The sequence below is a fragment of the Dipteris shenzhenensis genome, chromosome 19 (assembly GCF_047967505.1).
Source record: "Dipteris shenzhenensis isolate YYH24624 ecotype China chromosome 19, Dip_SZ_1.0, whole genome shotgun sequence".
In the NCBI taxonomy this organism is placed as follows: domain Eukaryota; kingdom Viridiplantae; phylum Streptophyta; class Polypodiopsida; order Gleicheniales; family Dipteridaceae; genus Dipteris; species Dipteris shenzhenensis.
Genome location: NC_141614.1, coordinates 11506070 through 11524137, shown reverse-complemented (window position 1 = coordinate 11524137; position 18068 = coordinate 11506070). Strand labels below are relative to the sequence as shown.

Genomic DNA, 18068 nt, shown 5'->3' with positions numbered 1-18068 from the left:
TATGAAGCTCCAACTGGGTAACCCTTTGGTCCCATACTTCAGTTGAACTTCCATCTGCCATCCTGACTGTATACGCATAGTCAGATGGACTTGTCTTTAATTTCAGCCTCTTCACGAGCTTGGAGTTAATCACATTGTGAGTTGACGCCGAGTCAAACAACACAATGACATCATGATTGGCCACTTGCCCTTTCATTTTAATTAACTCCGTATCATTAAAGGCTGTATACCCCGTTGCTACGGGCTTAGATAGGATGTTATCAAGTGCACTCGTCACTAGCTTAGCAACAGACACACATAATAAACAAGGTACTGACCTCTGAGAAGATCCCGCTAGCTGAATCTGCATCTCTTCCGCTCTCGGACTTCCCTCCATCTCCACGTCGCACTCTGAGATCACCATCTCAGCCATCCGACGATCTTTGTTACGTGGACAATCCTTCCACTGATGAGGCTGAAGGCAACCAAAACATAAGCCTTCTCTCCTCGCTTTTTCCCTTTGTTCTGGGTTCAAGGGAGACTTAGACCAAGCCCGGGCTGCCATTCGGGTTACTTTCCTTTTCACTCCAATGGTGGTACTTGGTTTAGGAGTTTCAGCCGGTCTCGCCTGCTTGGCTTGACCACTCGGCTGTGAACCACTCCCTCTACTAGCCCACTTCTTCTTAAACCCAGCTTTCTTCGGATACCCATACTGGGTTCCGACCTGTGCAAACCCACTTGGCTTGCTGCCCTTGGCATCCTCATAGTTCAGGGCTATAGCTATTGCATCATCTAACGTGTTCGCGTACTTAGCCCGAACTTTCATTTTTATTCGATCATTCAATCCAAATATGAAATCTTTCACTTGGATTGATTGAGGCAGGGGTTCGTCAACCTTCATTACACTCTCTCGAAACTTATCAGTGTATTCTGCCACTGATAAATTTCTTTGACGAAGGTTCCTATATTGATCCCAAGCTCGGGATGCTTCGTCAGGAGGTAAGAAGTGTTTCTTGAACTCTCTTTTAAACCCCTCCCAGGTAGTGGATGCTATACCATCTTTTTGTTGTTTAATCCACCACCGGTCCGCTGCCTCACTAAACATGTGGGTGGCCTCGCGGATCTTTTTGATGTCATTTCTGATTTCACAAATGGCGAACGCCTCGTCCCATTTGTGTAACCAGGTCTCAATGACATCGGAGCTACGGTCGTTCATCCGACCAGAATACTTTTCCGGTCTGTAATTGGCAATATTTGGCACTTTAGCCTTCCTAGGCTCGACCGTATGGACACTAGACCCGGTTCCATTGGAGCCTTTCCCTTCTCCTCTCGAGAAGGTCTGGCAGACATACTATGTATCGCTCTCCTAAGTTCGGACTGCCCTGCATTGGCCTGTAATTGCTGCGCTAACAACTGTTGCAAGGCATCCTCCAGCAATGCAATCCTGCCAGCTAAAGTATGAGCTACTGGGCGCGATCCCTGCTAGGTCGGCCGGACTCCTGATTCACCAGGGTCCCTCCTGGAAGCCCCTTCTTCTGCCTCCATTCCGTTCAATGGGTGTTTTGTTTGGTTTTTTTTTTTTTTTTTTAATTTAAATTTAAAATAACACCACTAGAAAACTGTATTTACAAGCTGACACAATTCAGTGTACTAACAGTCTGGCACAATTCAGTGTACTGACACTCTAACACAATTCCCTATACTAGGGAATACCTGCAATCCCACATGCACACTGACTAGGCATTTAATACATGCATAACCCAAATAGCGCTTTTCCCTATACTAGGGAAGCTCCTGCAACTAACTCTGACTGAAGCACACAGGCATATCCTCAAGCATAATCTGTCCTTGCTATAGCATCATGAACTGCAACCTCTGCTACAACCACAAAAGTCTAAACTGCTTCTGACAAAACAGGAATAACGAAAACCAAAAGGGAAAATAGATAAAGTGCTCCCTGGAAACTCCCCGCAATTCGAGTCCCCGCAGCTTGCAACCTGCACGTACGGCCTGCTCTCAGATCTTGATCGTCAACCTGTCGCCTGGCCTCATAGTCTCACAAGTCATCCGTAATCTCTGACTGTATATGCGCCAAGAAAGCATTCGACAGCTATTACCAACAACTCTCCACGGGCTTCTCTATACACCGAATAGCCTTCAGCAAGGTCACCTCGACACAACAGCGACACCTTCTACCAACGACCAGCGAGTTGCAGTCAGTCAGGTAACATGTCGAAGGCGAATCGCTTAATTATCAAACCACTAACAATCCTTTTTTTTTTTCCTTTCCCGTCGACCGTCCTTGCAGGACCCTGATCACCTAACGAACACATCGTTCGTCATCAAGTGTGCGCTGTCTATGCGTCGCCCGTCGAACCACCACGCTGTCCCCAGGCCCAACTGTTCGTTAATTAAGTCCGTCGCATGGAGGCCTCCGTTAAGGTAGTCCAGCGCCCACCAGTGCGTAGGCCAATTGTCCGTCAGCGCCTTACGGGATCCCCAGGTGACCGCTTACGTGCACCTAGACCTCTGCGATTCTGCGTCAACTTCGCCGAATTATCGAAGGTCTCATCCTTTTGATCTGGTCAGCCACCAAGTACTGATGTTGAAGAACCATCCAGGAACCTTCCACTCCAACACAGCTTCACCGCCTGCGTATCCTACTCCTACGCTCTACGACCTGCTTGCGTAGGCCAGCGCCAATCAATTTGACGCTCATGTCCGTCGACTCGCCACCTATATGAGCCTACAAGCTCATGAACACGACCTTTCTTCTGCACGTCACGTATCCCTTGATCTCTCCACCAGCTCTGATACCAATTGTAAAGCTCTCCTTCCTAATTCTCTACTTCAATCACGGAAGCAGCACCATGAATCACCTCCCAGCCATATCTCACTGAGGCTGACAAGCAGACAGAGATCTTCGTTCAAAAATCAACGTGAATCATTCCCTTCTCTTCTCTCTCTAGCCTCAACAAGCCCCAATTCCCTAGATAGATCTAGATGCCACGTGTCATCCATATAGGGCCTTCCTAATGCAACATTTCACCCCTCTCTTGGGATGCATTAAATCCTTTGCCCCTAGGCACAATCCTTTGCACTAGGCCCTTGGCCTTAGATCTACCTAGACTGGTGCTATCAGCCCTCACCTAGGACCTTGACATTAAATCCCTCCCGATCATTTACATGAAGCGCAAACACATATATTACAGAGATAGATCCTTTAAGGGAAATGTCAACTGATTCTTCCGAGGTCATGCTACCTCAGCTAGAGCGTAACACATAAGATGGTTGAACATCATCTGATGCTCTGGCAACATTTACCTTGCCTTTCTTGAGTAAATAAGCATACTTTTTCTGACATTGAGAAGAACTATGGCCGGGCAACCAACAATAATGACAATTACCTTTAAAAGGTTTTGTATCAGAAGAAACCTTGGCTGGGTTTTGAGGCATTTAGCCCCTTTGGCTGCCATTTACAAGGCACCTTTTGTGGCTGCTATTGTGAAGGCTTGGCTGGCTTATGATGCATTTTCTTCCCCTTTCCTTTGTCTTGGACAGCATAAGCCTGTTCAAAAGCATCTAACCCTCTCGCAAAGTTGCGCATTCGCTGCTCTTCTTGCACTAACAGCCCTACCATATCAACAAAAGATACATGTGCAATGCGTAGTGTAATATTCAATGAGGTAACAAGTGTGTGATAGCAGGAGGCAAGACTATTCAGTGTGACAGAAACCATTTTCTTATCCCCAATGCTCTCATCAATAGCTGCAAATTGATCGTGATATGCTCAAGAATGGTCTGATTGTCCTGCAGTTTTTTAACTCCTTGAGTTGAGTTTCCAAGGAGAACAATCTGGCCTGATTCTTGACATTGTACATACAAGCAAGTTTATCCCAAGCATCCTTTGCCAATATACATGATTTCAGATTTTGCATCACCAATTTCTTGACTGAATTCACTATCACTGACATAGCTTGTCCATTGCGCTTGTCAAAAAATTTCTACTCCTTTGATGAAGTGAGAGTTGTAGTAGTAGATGTAGATGACATAGGAGTTGCAGGTATGTCAAGGGGACGAGTCGCTTCCCCTGTCACTATTTCCCAAAGGCCTTTACCAATTAAAATATGCTTGACCATGAATGCCCATATGGCATAATTTGTCCCATCCAATTTGTCAAGTTCTGAAAAATGAAAGGAATTATCATGTGACATGATTGTGGAGAGACCTGCAAATAGAAAATCCTATACCCAGCTACTAGGCAGGCCAAATATCTGCACAGATTAAAACAATTTACAACATTTGTCCTCCAACAGTTGTGTGATGCCAATACTTCTCCTGTTTCAATTACAATGGCAGAGAGATCAAGCAATAAATCAAAACAAGCTCTCAAAGTTGATATGTAGATTGGTGCAGATTCTTCTGCTAGCAAGTGACCGATCTCTGCAAACTTTGGATGATGGTAATGTAGAATGTAGACATAGACAGTGTACAGAGCAAGATCTCCCACCCACTCAAAGGTGGCACAGTCCGATTGGATCTCCTTCTCGAACATTTCTTAGTCACAAATCGTTGGCTTGCTTAAGCATACGACCAGAAAGGTGCCTATAACATCACTTGTGATGTTTCTTCCATGCTCAACGTCGCTTGTGACTAGAAAAGACATACAACGTCGCTTGTGACATTTCTTCCATGCTCACTTGCGCACAACTGAAAGTTCGTCACCTGTGTCACCTATGAACACCCCATCATTTGACCAATACGAGATGTATTTGACAAGCCTGCAACCAGACAAATCACACAATCTTTGAACACTTTGAGCATCGATTGAACATTACATTCTTTTGAAGTGACTGAACATTATGTTCTTTTGAAGCGAAGCTTGCAAGACTCTATTCGTCTCTTCACTTGTTCTGAGGCAAAGCTTACGAGACTGTGTGCACATTTTCCTTCCTTGTGTGGGTTGTCTTCTCCAAGAAATGAGTTCTCCTCCCACGTCAAATGCAAGCAGCCTCCACAGAGAGGGTTTCGTCACATACGCCAACAGATGATTCAAGTAGCGCCTTGCATGAATTGATGAAGAAGCAACGCTTGGGTAGTGCGACTCCGCTCGTTCTTGCTTGAACTTCCTTCCACCACACTGGCTCAAAGACACAGAGAAGACGACAAGTGCTACAGAGGCTGAGCCTCGCACCAAAACAGGAATGCACGCTGAACTTCTCCACACTTGCAATCTCAACAAATCCAAGCACTCGACCCTCAGCAACCTCGCTCTAATGCCATATCTAGGAACACGAAGTGAGGGAGAGAGCTGGATAGCAGCATCAACATACTTTTTTTTTTTTGTAAAACCAAGATACTTATGTTATAAAACATTCATTTACATCCAGGCAGCGCTCAAAATAGAGCTACAGCCCTATCCATCAGAAACAGTAAAAGAAAAGTTGAATACAAGAAACATCCAAATCTTCCTCATGTAAGGCATCATATAAAGACTGCCTTAATGAGGCTCTGAAAAACTCATAAGGATGCTGAAGAGGAGAATTCAGATATGCTTGGATGCGCTGCAGCCAGAGGGTCCATAAGGCCCAGTATTTGATCCAGTGGAAGAAGAGAGAATACTATGACAAAGAAGCTGATAGTTTGCCATACATCCAGAAAAACCTGTAGAACCTGTGTGCTGGAAATCTGAGAGATAAAAAATAGGAGATTCTATCTAGAAGGTCTCTGGAATATGAACAAAACCACAATAAATGCGGAATACTCTCCGATGCAAGGTGACATCTTGGACAGAGAGGTGAAGCTATTCGTCGTTTAGCCAATTTCACTCCCACTGGAAGAATACCAACAATACATCTCCATAGGAATAGTCTTTGCTTCGATGGCATTTTCAACTTCCATATCATTTGCAATCTTCCTTTCCACCAAGCTAATGATTTGTTCAGATGCCATAAAGAGTTAGCATGATGGGCAATCCAAGGAGGAGGTAATATCAATCTATAAGCCTGTATAGATGTCAATAACTGCAAAGGCTTAGAAGAAATGCTTAGACTTGAAGGCTGAAGGTGCCAATCTTGAAGCCTGTCACTGCCATTCAATGTCGGAATCGGAACCAGAGAAAGTAGGAGATCAGCAATAGCTTTCCAAATAGGTCTATGATGCATTGCCAAGTTGTATTGTCTACATGCTGTGCTGGAAAAGGGAGAATATTTCCTTGCATATCTACAACGTCATCAATGAACCGGATACCCATTTTCATAAGATTGTAAGCTCTGATGGGTTGTTGAACAGCAAGGGGAGAGGAAAACACAGCACTCCAATGAATACTCTCCAATCTGAGTGAAGATGCTAGAGAAGCAGGATGAGGAGACCATTTGATGTGAGAGAGTACTTGCTTCCAATCCTGAATCAAGGAATTAGAAAATGGACAACCAGGGATTTTACCTTGAAATTTTCCAAGTACTACTTCCGATGGATCTACTATCCAATGTCCATAAGCATGTGTGCGCATCTGACCACACAAAATTGCTAGCATAATAGACCAAGGCTGCTCTTGTTGAAAGAATGTTTTGAGCATAGTGATCTTTCTTGCCAACACATGATATTTGATGTTTATTATATTCAAACCACCATGCATTCTGGGTGAGCAAAGCAAGTCCATTTTGAGCAACCGTAAAGCTTTTTTATGAAGCTTGGTTTTCCAAAAAATCTCCATGGCTTAAGACATAAAAGATGTGAGATCTCGAGATGACCAATGTAATAGAGGAAGGTAGAACTGGACATAAGCTAGAACAATAGACTGGACAATTCGAAGCCGTACATGCGGAGGCCAAGTGGAGATCTTCCAATATTCTAATTTGTCCTGAATTTTGTTGAACACCCACGACATTTGTTGCTTATTGCTGATTTTCCAGCCAATAGGATAGCCCAAATGTCTTACTATATTTTCCGGTTGAATAATCTGGCCTGGCCACAGAATAGCATGCCAATCACAATGCTTGAGAGGCAAGAGTTTTGATTTCTGAAAATTAATTTTAAGACCAGCTGCCAACCCAAAATCTGAAAGGGTATCCATCAAGAGGCGAATCTCCAATGGACTGCTCTTTAGCATGAAGAATGAATCATCTGCATAGGCCTGCGCTATGAAGGGTCGTGAACCAGAAATCTGAAGCCCCTCTAGCTGTCCAGTATCAACCATGTGATCCATATAAAGAAGCAAAGGATGTGAAGCGATGGCATAAAGCAAGGCACTGAGAGGACATCCTTGTCGAACCGAACGTTCGAGAGTCCAAGACTCAGACAAATGTTTCCCTATAAAGCATTGTGCAGTGGAATTTGAATAAAGCCAATATATGACATTAGATAGCTTTGGCCCAAAACCAAGTTTTAGCATGATTTGAGAGACATAATCCCATTGTACTGTATCAAACGCCTTCGCCACATCCACCTGCATGACCAACACATCTTGATCTGAATATTTAGCAGCATCAACATACACATCAAATGTAAGAGAGAGAGAACCAACATGAACTCTGGATAAGGAATGAACACAAAATGAGTGATAGTACATCTAGTGACCACTTGGTATATATATGGACCCACAGTGTCACATAACAAGAGCAAGTCTAAATAACAGAAATAAATCTAGACTAGCCTACATGTCCATACCAGTGACATAAATGTCCTACACTACTTCCCCTCTAAACCCCCGATGAAGTCAATGTAGAGAGCTGGATAGCAGCATCAACATACACAGCAAATGTACGAGAGAGAGAACCAACATGAACTCTGGATAAGGAATGAACACAAAATGAGTGATAGTACATCTAGTGACCACTAGGTATATATATGGACCCACAGTGTCACATAACAAGAGCAAGTATAAATAACAGAAATAAATCTAGACTAGCCTACATGTCCTACACTACTTCCCCTCTAAACCCCCGATGAAGTCAATGTGCTAAGAATTAAGCATGCAGGCATCGGAAGGCCTTGTGGACACTAGTGTGTTGGAACATGCATGGCTGTCGTGATCATGCATGACAACAGCCGTGACACCTGAGCTTATAGCAGGAGTTGCAAAAAGAGCCCGTGCTGGGCAGTCAGTGGACATTCTGATGCTTCAAGAGCATATGTTCTCACCCTAGCATTCCCCAGCATAGTCGTCTTCTTCCTAGGAGGGCCCCAGAGATTTGGTCCCTTGTGGTGGGACAAAGTAGGGGAGTATGCATCTTGATAGGCCAAGCCCTTTCCCTTAAGATATTTGACTTTGGTGAGCTCACTCTGGGACCAGAAATTTGTATGGGTTTCAAGATTGGCGATGCCAGGATTGGGATCTTGAAAATTTACACACCTGCATGCTACCAATAGAGAGCACCTTTTTGGCGGTAGCTTGCTAAGAGTCTACCATGTATGAACTTCTAGATCGTTGGAAGTACTTTACAACAATCTAAAGTTTGCGGAGGACAAGCTTGGGGGGGCTTCCTTCTTTTCTACGCCTCCCTCAGAGCGTGGCATGTGGAAGCATTTCATCTTGGCTGTCAGTGGTGCTCGTGACTCTTAGCATGAGGCAAAGTGTACCAGAATGCAAGGAAGCCCCAAGTACTCGTTTGGCAGCGCCAGCTCCTAGAAAGATTGGACAAATTCTACATCAGTGCCTACACTATGCATAGGGGTGGCTCCACAGGTATAAGGTCAGCATAACAATGTCAAAATGTTCTCCCATTGTGTTACATCTAGAACAACCAAGGGAAGGGTTCCCCCCAAACGGGGGTGAAGAAGATTCAGCATGCCATGGCACAGTTATGGATGGTGGAGGATGCCCTCCTGCAAGATTGAGGTAGAAGGATAGAAAAATCCATACAAAGAAGCGATGTAGAGCTTCAGGCTCACATGCTATAGCAGTGTAGACGAACCCTCCAGGAAAGAAAGAAAGAAAGAAAGTGTATTATTGTCCACTAAAGGCCAAAATGGGCCCATGGGACATCAAGAACTCTGCATACAAGATAGCACAAAATCAACGTGCCACAAAGAAGAGGCATCGTCGAATATCATCTGAGTGCTATGCAATACAATGCAAGTGAAAGTACATCTGAGCCTAAATACAAAGTAAACTAGATGCAAGGAAACCGCCCCTGGGTGCAAAATGGGGGGATGAGTACAATATGCCAATGCAAAGATACAAGTCCAGGTGTCACGGAGTCTGAGAACCAAAATAATACTGGAAATCCTGTCCATCGACTCTGCCTCCTGCTATGAGAGTACGAATCTGAGCAAAGGTGAGGTGAGCGGCTGGTGGGGCGAGATCTCCATGAGTAAGTCTCCTCCGAAAAGCTGCCATCATCCTGGATCGTCTGGAGATGAAGCGGCGAGTACGTCCCCTATGTAACAAGATCCTGCGGCGTCTACAAACCATCTCATATGTACATCCACAGGGTGGAGGCATGTGTCCTGTGTGAGCTCTGACCTCCTCGTGCTCCTCCTGGTCTCTGTCCTCTGGTATAGCGTGTGCCTGAGCTCTATCAGGCTGGGCTCTATCACGCTCCGGTCTGTGCTGATGGTCTCTGAGGTAGTCTCGTCGAAGCATAGTGGCCTCCCTGACATAAAGAGCTAGGCAATGCTGGAGAGAAAGCAAGTAGTTAGGAGCAATTCAGCCTCCAGCCTCACAATGGATAGTGGTTATATGAGAGGCTGTCAAACATGCAACAGAGATTCAACGAGCAGAGTAGCTCCTATCAGCGATGTGGAATTCGTAGGGCATGGCATTTCTTCTAGACCATAGGCCCCTGGTCAAAAGGGACTCAGCTACAACGTTTGAGACATGACCATTGCCAATGAATCAATAAGATTACATCAAAACTTTTAAGATAAACTTTCCAATATTCTCTTTCCTCTTTTCACAGCCAATAGTGGAAGTGAGTCACCAGTCCTTTACCAACAAGCACCACTGTGAGCTAACTAAGGGTTCTCACATGCATTCCCAAACAGTTTGAAAGATAGAGACATCTAGAAACATGCTGCATTTGCAAATAAGAAGAACAACTTAACAAAAGCATAGGATAATAAATGTTCCATTACTATTCATTATCCTTTTCAAGACAAAATACAAAGTTGTATGGAAAAATTAGAGGAAAGCAAGGAGCACCTAGGCTCATTCTGTTGTTTGATGGTGCACCGTCAGTTCCAAGAGAAACACAAATGCCTGCCGTAAGCATTTCTTGTATGGGAGCAAAACCAAGCATTCTCAAATTGGATGCTGGACAATGGGAAACTTTAGCTGAAGCCTTGGCCATGAGTTGAACCTGTCACATTATATTGTACTGAAACACCATTACTCTCACTCCTTCACAAAATGGACTTCTGTTTCAATCAAACAATGCGGTTTTTCCATATCCTTTCACTAAATCACTTGGTCAATGGATGATTGGCAAATAATCGATTGGTGAACAATTGGCAAACCAAGGGACAATGAAGGGCTTAGCCAAATACAAGGATATTTTTAAAAATGTCCTTCTCTTACCTATCACAATTTCTCAAAATCTTCAATTCCATGAGAAGAATCGTGCATCATCATCAAGCCTTACTTTAGATTATAAACTCGAATTCAACGAATATCAGTGAGCCACAAAAGTACTCATTCAGCCTTCTCAAGGATACATGAATGAAATACGCACTATCTACTATTGTTATTCGACTTTGGGATTCTTTATTTGTCTTTAAAACTACTTAAATTTTCTTCCATTTCTCACCACTATGGCACCGCTTGGCAAGCTAAATCAACTCAAATTTCAGGACAAACTTCTAGAGTTTCGATTGGTGTCTAGTAGTACAAGAAGCATAGGAACACGATTTGCAAATTCAAACCAAGACAAATATTATGCTCCTGCCACCTTTCCAATACCCTTGCACGGTAGTCAATTACCTTTGGTCATTGAAGTTATACAAGTTGAAATAACTTTTGCATTGATTCAACAATGACTCCACATGATCGGCATGCTTCTCCTTCTTTTTCCCACCAAACAACTCCGAGACAAAAGAAAGATTTCCAAGAACTTAATGATTTGCATAAACCAAAGTAATAAATTCTTAGAATCATTAAATCTCACCTTTGAGTTCACTCATGGTAGTAGCTTCTTCTTCCATCTCTAAGCCATCAAGAGGGAGTTCTTGGTTACCCGCCATATTGGCTAACAATTACACATTAAAAAGCTATTCTTGAAAACTACCTAGAAGAAGGCTTAAAGAAAGTCTTTCTCTAATTAGAAAGCCAGATGAACTAAGATTATTCCAGTTTATTTGAAAAGAGCCAAATCCCATCTACACCTCCATAGAAAAAGACAACTGAAGGACTAAGGATGAAAAAGGTTTGAACTCATAGCTCACGCGATATCACATTCAGCTGATGTGCCAGATCACACCTTCAGTTTGGGAGGGGCGACTTGGAGCACCAAAGAGCAATTGAGCTTGGTATTCATGCCAATCAATCAAAAGGCTACATTAAGGGGGATGCATGTAGAAGAGGGAAAATGAGCTTGGTATTCATGCCATCCACTTAAAAGGATGAACAATGGATCAATTAATAGGTGCTAAATAGTTTATAAGATGCTAGCCTACCATGCCTATGGCTAGGACACAATCTAGGTACAGTTTATCCTCATGGCCCAAGCAGTCCTGCCAATGTATAGCCTAGGCCATGTTAAATATAACCTAAATAGCTTTTTACCCATCAGATCTCTAACCCAAATGATATTTCCTAACCTTAGCCTTCAGGAATTTCACCCTAGGCTATTGGCCTCACCCTTTAGGATCTCCCCCAATCCTAGGGCTGGCTACTTGCAACCCATGGTAAGAGATGCTACATGCTTCAAAGCTATGAAAAGCTCTTGTGTATACATGCTAATATGCCTATCAAGCTGTAATTTAAGTGGGTTAAGGACTGCACATGATTCCAAACAAAGGGCAATTTGACAGCCGACATCCTCTTCATAAATTTTCTTATTTGATCATACCCAATGCATAGTAGTCCGATGCCTCCTTGTGGAGGGGATGTCCGTGGTATGGGATGTAGATGTGTACTAGACTAGGGTCAAGCAAGAGACCTTACCTTACTTGTGACCTATATGTGCTCAAGGGTGAACTAGAAGTGCTCTATTCTTGGGTGGTGAGTTCCCAATGGTGTATTGTGTATGATCGTGGTGGCTAACTCGTGCGTGCATGCGTGTGCATGCGCATGTGTGTGTTGAAGGAACCAGGGAAAAGGGAGAGAGATACGAGGCAATCACATGATGAACAATGAGATGGTGACCATGAACTTGATGTAGATTGATTGGGTCTTTGATAGCAAGTACCAAGGCCGCATTATATAGACTCATGAGGACACACACTGACATCACTGATGATATCACAGAAGAGAATATCTATGACATAACCAAAATCTAATCTAGACTCTTGACTAGGCCAAAGGACACTTGACCTTTCAAACTCACACAAGACAAACCACAACCATGTTCACACTACCTAAGCTCCGAAATGCTCCAACAACCCCCCTCGGAGCGATGGTGGTGAGACCCTCGGCAAGAAGTAACCGATCTCCAACTCTACCGCAATACTGCAGAGAGCGAGCCTATATTGTCAACACCTCCCATGTTACAGTAATCCCCTCGATCAGCTTGCGACGAGAAGCGGAGGCCATCACTTAGTCACCCCCCCTTTCTCTAATGTGGGTGCAAGTGGAAATCTCAATCATTTTAGAGGGACTACTCAAGGCAAAGTACCTGTTATTAACTTAAGAACGCACAAGGACACTTTTATTGCATTCATTTTAAGGAGTAACCCGGGCAGAGTACCCTACACGCAAAGACTGAACTAGAAACAAAAGGAGTCCTCAAAAGACTCGGTGACTTCAGCAATGCCTGCAAAGAGCTCGCCTGGCCGGTCTTCCAAGTAGAGTTTCTTCTTCTGCGGCAACCAAGTGTGCATGATGTTGTGCTTGCTCTTTCTCTTTCTTCTGGTAACAGAATGTTTCTTTATGCCCAAACCACTTACAATAGCGGCGCTGTATCTTCTTGCTTCCCTTCCAAGTGGGAGTGGATGCAAGAGCAAGTTTGGTGTCAGAAGGCTTGTCCTCATCCAAATTCCTTCTATCTTTCTCCAAAAGAAGAGCCACCATATCCTCAAAAGTAGTGGATGCAACTTGAAGAACTTCAAGCGAAGATTGAAATCGAGGAACATCTTTCATGCTTTTAATAAGTACAGCCATTTTATCTTCATTATCAGGCTCAGATTTAAGACTAGCAAGTTGACTGATGAGAGAATGATCACTACTAAGCTCGTCAGTATCTTGCATCTTGAGCTCATAAAATTTAAGTTTCAAGAATACCTTAGAATTGGTAACCTTGTTGCCGAAGATACTTTCAAGCTTCATCCAGGTCTGATTAGGAGTGGATGATAAGTCAACATGATGGATTAAAGAATCCGCAAGACTAAGGCCAATAATGGAAATGGCTCACTGACACCTTTGCTTGTACTTCTGGGTCTCGTTTTCTTGCAGAGCTGGTTCTTCTCCCATAACAATGCCCATAAACCGTCTCGCATCAAGATAAGTTGAATCTTTGTTTTCCATGTGGAAAAACCAGCTCCTGAAAATCTCTTGAATGCAGGCATAGCAAATGCGAGAGTAGACGAAAGAGCCATTGTGCTCTGGAAATGTCGCCCAGCATGCGGGTGGTGGAGAAACGCCTCAGGAAGCTTTAGAAATAGCAACAGTTCGTACACTTCATGATATGGGAATAAGTGGTGACCCTCAGAAAATGATTCCTACAGAGAAGATCAGCATGTGGTGCAGGTCCGGAGCTCTGTATGGTTGGTAGAAGACATGTAGGCAGGTAGAACTTTGAAGAGGTACAGCAAAACTAGCGGATAGACATGATAGGAAGGAGAAGCTAATGCACCTCCCTAGCCTTGATGTCACTACATCAACAACAGTTGCTACGAATTGCAAGAGTAAGAATCAGTTCACTCATGTGCTAAATAGCGTGACTACGTCAAGATTTTCCAATTCCGACTCTGAAAGATGAAGATTCGTCACTTCTGCTCTTGGTTTTACAATTACAGATTCAGGAACGTGGATTCCAGGAAAGCCGTCACATAGGCATCTTAAGGCGTAGAAGGAGAGTATAGTCCAGTAAAACTTCACAACCCAGATCCCAATTCGTCAGCAACAAATCGTGATAGAATCATCTTCAAGGACTTCTGTAATGGGCGAATCTGCAAAAGATGATCACGCTGGTCTCGAATGTCCCAGCCTTATGAGAACACTTTTAGCAGCAATGAAACCTAAAGAATTCTCCATGTTTCTCTCAACAAGGAGCGGTAAAGAAATTAGAGCAATCGAGGCTGCTTCTGATTCTTGGAATATGCACGCATGAGGAACAATAGAGCAATACAGGCTATAGGTCACGAGCAATGGTCGAGCATCATGAAGATGAAGAATAGAAGGACAAGCCGAACAAGGAGAGGCTCTGATACCACATGAAGGAACCAGGGAGAAGGGAGAGAGATACGAGGCAATCACATGATGAACAATGAGATGGGGACCATGATGTAGATTGATTGGGTCTTTGATAGCAAGTACAAGGCCTCATTATATAGACTCATGAGGACACACACTAACATCACTGATGATATCACAAAAGAGAACATCTATGACATCACCAAAATCTAATCTAGACTCTTGACTAGGCTAAAGGACACTTAACCTTTCAAACTCACACAAGACAAACCACAACCATGTTCACACTACCTAAGCTCCGAAATGCTCCAACATGTGTGTGTGTGAGTGACAGCAAAGCTGCATGCATCTTGTTCGAGGATAATTCTGAATCTTGAACACTCTGTTGTTCAGTCTGCCAGGGCTGTCCTCTTAGTGCTATTCTATATGCTATCGCCACGCATCCTATGCTTCAATACATTGACCATTTGGTGGCAGCTGACATGTTACATGGCTTGCATATTCTTGGAAGTCGCCCTCTAGTTGCTCATGTCAATGCGAATGATTCCTTTTTTGTGCCATAGAATACTGAAAGGGATCTTTCTTCGCTTATGCAGGCTCTCTCGCTTTATGGCCTTGCTGCCGGCCTAAATCTCAATTTTCAGAAATCTCGTTTGTTGCCTTTGAATTTTGAAGATTGGCATAGTCTAGTATGGCCAGAGGAAATTGTCCCACCCAATCAGTTAGTACGTCATCTTGGTTATCCTCTGGGCTGGTCAATTTCTCCTTGTCAACAGACTGATTGGGTTCTTGTCAAACTAAGGAGAAAGCTGCAATATGGGAAGTTAGCGACTTGGCCTTTACACGTCCGACTCCAAATTGTTCAATCTATTTTGGTGGTCTACATTCAATTTTATCTGCCATTGATCTTTTTTACCAAAGGAGATCTTACATCATTTATGTCTGCCATCATGGAATTTTTTTGGCGTTCAAAGCATGGCAAGTAAGTCTTGCGCTTGGTTCCAGTACAGCGGTTATGTTCGCCAAAACTGCATGGTGGGCTGAATATTCACAACATTCATGTGCACATTCTCGCCCATAAAGGAAAAATGATGTCACAATTTCTATATGGTGATCACCCTTGGGTTGCTATGATGCACTACTTACTTCTTCAACTTACTACTACTGCTTTTGGCGATTGGCAACCCACTTAGTGGGATTTTTTGTTCGGCAGTATTGAAGGCACGATCAAAGGTTGCCCTATTGTTACTCCAATGTTTTTGGATTAGAAACATATTCTCTCGCATCTGGCTTAGCATGGTCGGGACTCCTTATAGGGTAACTCTTTAAAAGCTTAGAGCATCCATTGGTCATGGGTTTTTTCTCAGCCTTTGGCTTTACAGGAGCCTAGACGCTCGTATTTTCTTAATTCAAAAGGGATTTCCTCGTGGCAAATGTCATTCATGATGATGGCACTATTTTATCCTTCTCTTTCGCTGCTAGAAAATATGGTCACGGGTTTTTTCTCAGCCTTTGGCTTTACAAGAGCCTAGACGCTCGTATTTTCTTAATTCAAAAGGGATTTCCTCGTGGCAGATGTCATTCATGATGATGGCACTATTTTATCCTTCTCTTTGGCTGCTAGAAAATATGGTTTAGGAATGCACTATCGTCCTGAATGGCAGGTCATTACTCGGATGCTTCAACCATTTCAGCCAGTACAGCCTTTAGAACTTCAATGTAGGCTTCAGTATTCGACTCTTCGTCCAATACACTTGTCCATTTGTCCTTTGAAGCAGTCTCATATTACAAACTCATCTTTGTATAAAGTTATTTTGTCTCCATCCTGGGCTTCAGACATGGCTAATCAGATTTGTTGTTTGCATCGTCTCGTCAAATGCTGGAGAAAAGATTGAAACAGATTTGGCACTCCAAGGTCCCTCTACGACAACACGTCTTTCTATGGCATGTTTTGTTGGGGGTTGTTCCATTTGGACAGCTTTTTTCATGCAGACATATTGCTCCAGCTCCGAGGGAATCTGTATCTCATATTTTTTGGCATTGCAAAGACACAGAGCTTCTTCAGCATCCTTCGGCAGAGATTGAGACTAAGATTTCCTCATGCTTCTTTTGCCAAGCTTTTCTAGCAGTTTGGGATCCATCCTCGACGGCTGGATTTTGAGTTGTTCTTTGCCTCGGTTCACTATTGGGCACTCTAGACTCTATGGAAAGATAGAAACCACAGAGTCTTTGGTGATCCAGTTTTCTCTACTTTTGTTTTCTTCCATCGTTCGTTGCAGCAAATCACTTTTTGATTGTCTGCAAACACACTGCTAGATCATGATGTATATTTGTCTTACATGGAGATTTCCTCTTGATGTAATCTTTCAGCTTACCAGTTTTATGGGATAGCTATCTTGTAATATAAAGAATTCAAAGTTTTCACTTTAAAAAAAAAAAAAAAGTGTGTGTGTGTGTGTGTGTGTGTGTGTGAGAGAGAGAGAGAGAGAGAGAGAGAGCATTCATTTGTGGTGATTTCAACAATGCTCCACAACCGGGAGATAATACTTCGGGCAACACTCATATGTTGGCTTCTGAACAGCATGCATGGTCTGACTTTTTGGTTCAGCTGCGTTTGGTGGATCCTTGGAAGGAATTACAGCCCTCACTCCCAGGCTATACCTTTCAACAGCAAATGCTTAGACAATCTAGCTTATATTAATTTTCATGAAATGTCCCTAGAAATAGACTGTTTGGGAAACACACACTATGCTTCTACGACTAAAGATATGGCACATTACGAGATACAGGCACACTGATGGAATTAAGACTTCTTTCCGTTTAAAATGTTAAGATAATTTCCTAAACAAAAAATGCTGCCAAACTTTGCCTTAAACAATACACTGTTTGTGCTGCATCACTTAACATTGAGGTTATAGACTGGATTGAAAACAAGATTCAACAAAGTTTTAAAATAAATTAGCAGTGATTTTCCTTTATGACTATGTGCATAAGATTTGTGTAAAGAGATTGAAGGTATATGTGATTATTACTTATAATGAGCACACATAAAAGAAGCACTACTCCTGATGGGTGCTTGGAGCTGCTCTATGCAGCACGGATTGCAGGCATGATGCATGCATCCTTTGGGTTTACATATGATAGCAAGACAACCAAATTGAGTCGTCCAAATATTGCAAATAGCAGGGAAAATCCAAGAACTAACTGTGACAAAAATGTATGCATACTTCAATGCCGAGGAATAACACCCCTCAACTACTTCTGATAAATGTGTGCATATTCTCAATGGTGAGAAAGAACATACCTCACTTGGGTTAACCCATACAGAGTGAGCTGCAAGAAGGTTGTGTCCCAAGAGCCCAATCTTGTTCAAAAAAGTTACAGTCCCATGCTCCACAGATCTTGTCTCTGAAACATAGCTGTTCTCGTATGAAATTTCTGCCACATGCTGCACATGGCAATGTTACAAAGCTAGAACAGTGCTCAACAGACCTTTTAGGACTTATAACCATAATACTTGTGCAAGACTTAACAACTCATAGGCACCCATATAATACCAAAAAAAGCACTCATGCATTGG

General features: G+C 43.1%; 1 protein-coding gene across 1 annotated transcript in view; it reads right to left on the bottom strand.

Annotated features, from left to right (window-relative positions):
- The window catches only part of LOC147890071 (uncharacterized), a 98124-nt gene that overhangs the window by 11413 nt on the left and 68643 nt on the right, over window positions 1-18068 (bottom strand). The window contains exons 5-6 of the mRNA XM_087390697.1: window positions 17793-17936; window positions 10124-10280 (exon numbers count right to left, since the gene is read on the bottom strand). Coding sequence (XP_087246823.1) covers window positions 10124-10280; window positions 17793-17936 — 301 coding nt within the window. The remainder of the gene's footprint in view (window positions 1-10123; window positions 10281-17792; window positions 17937-18068) is intronic.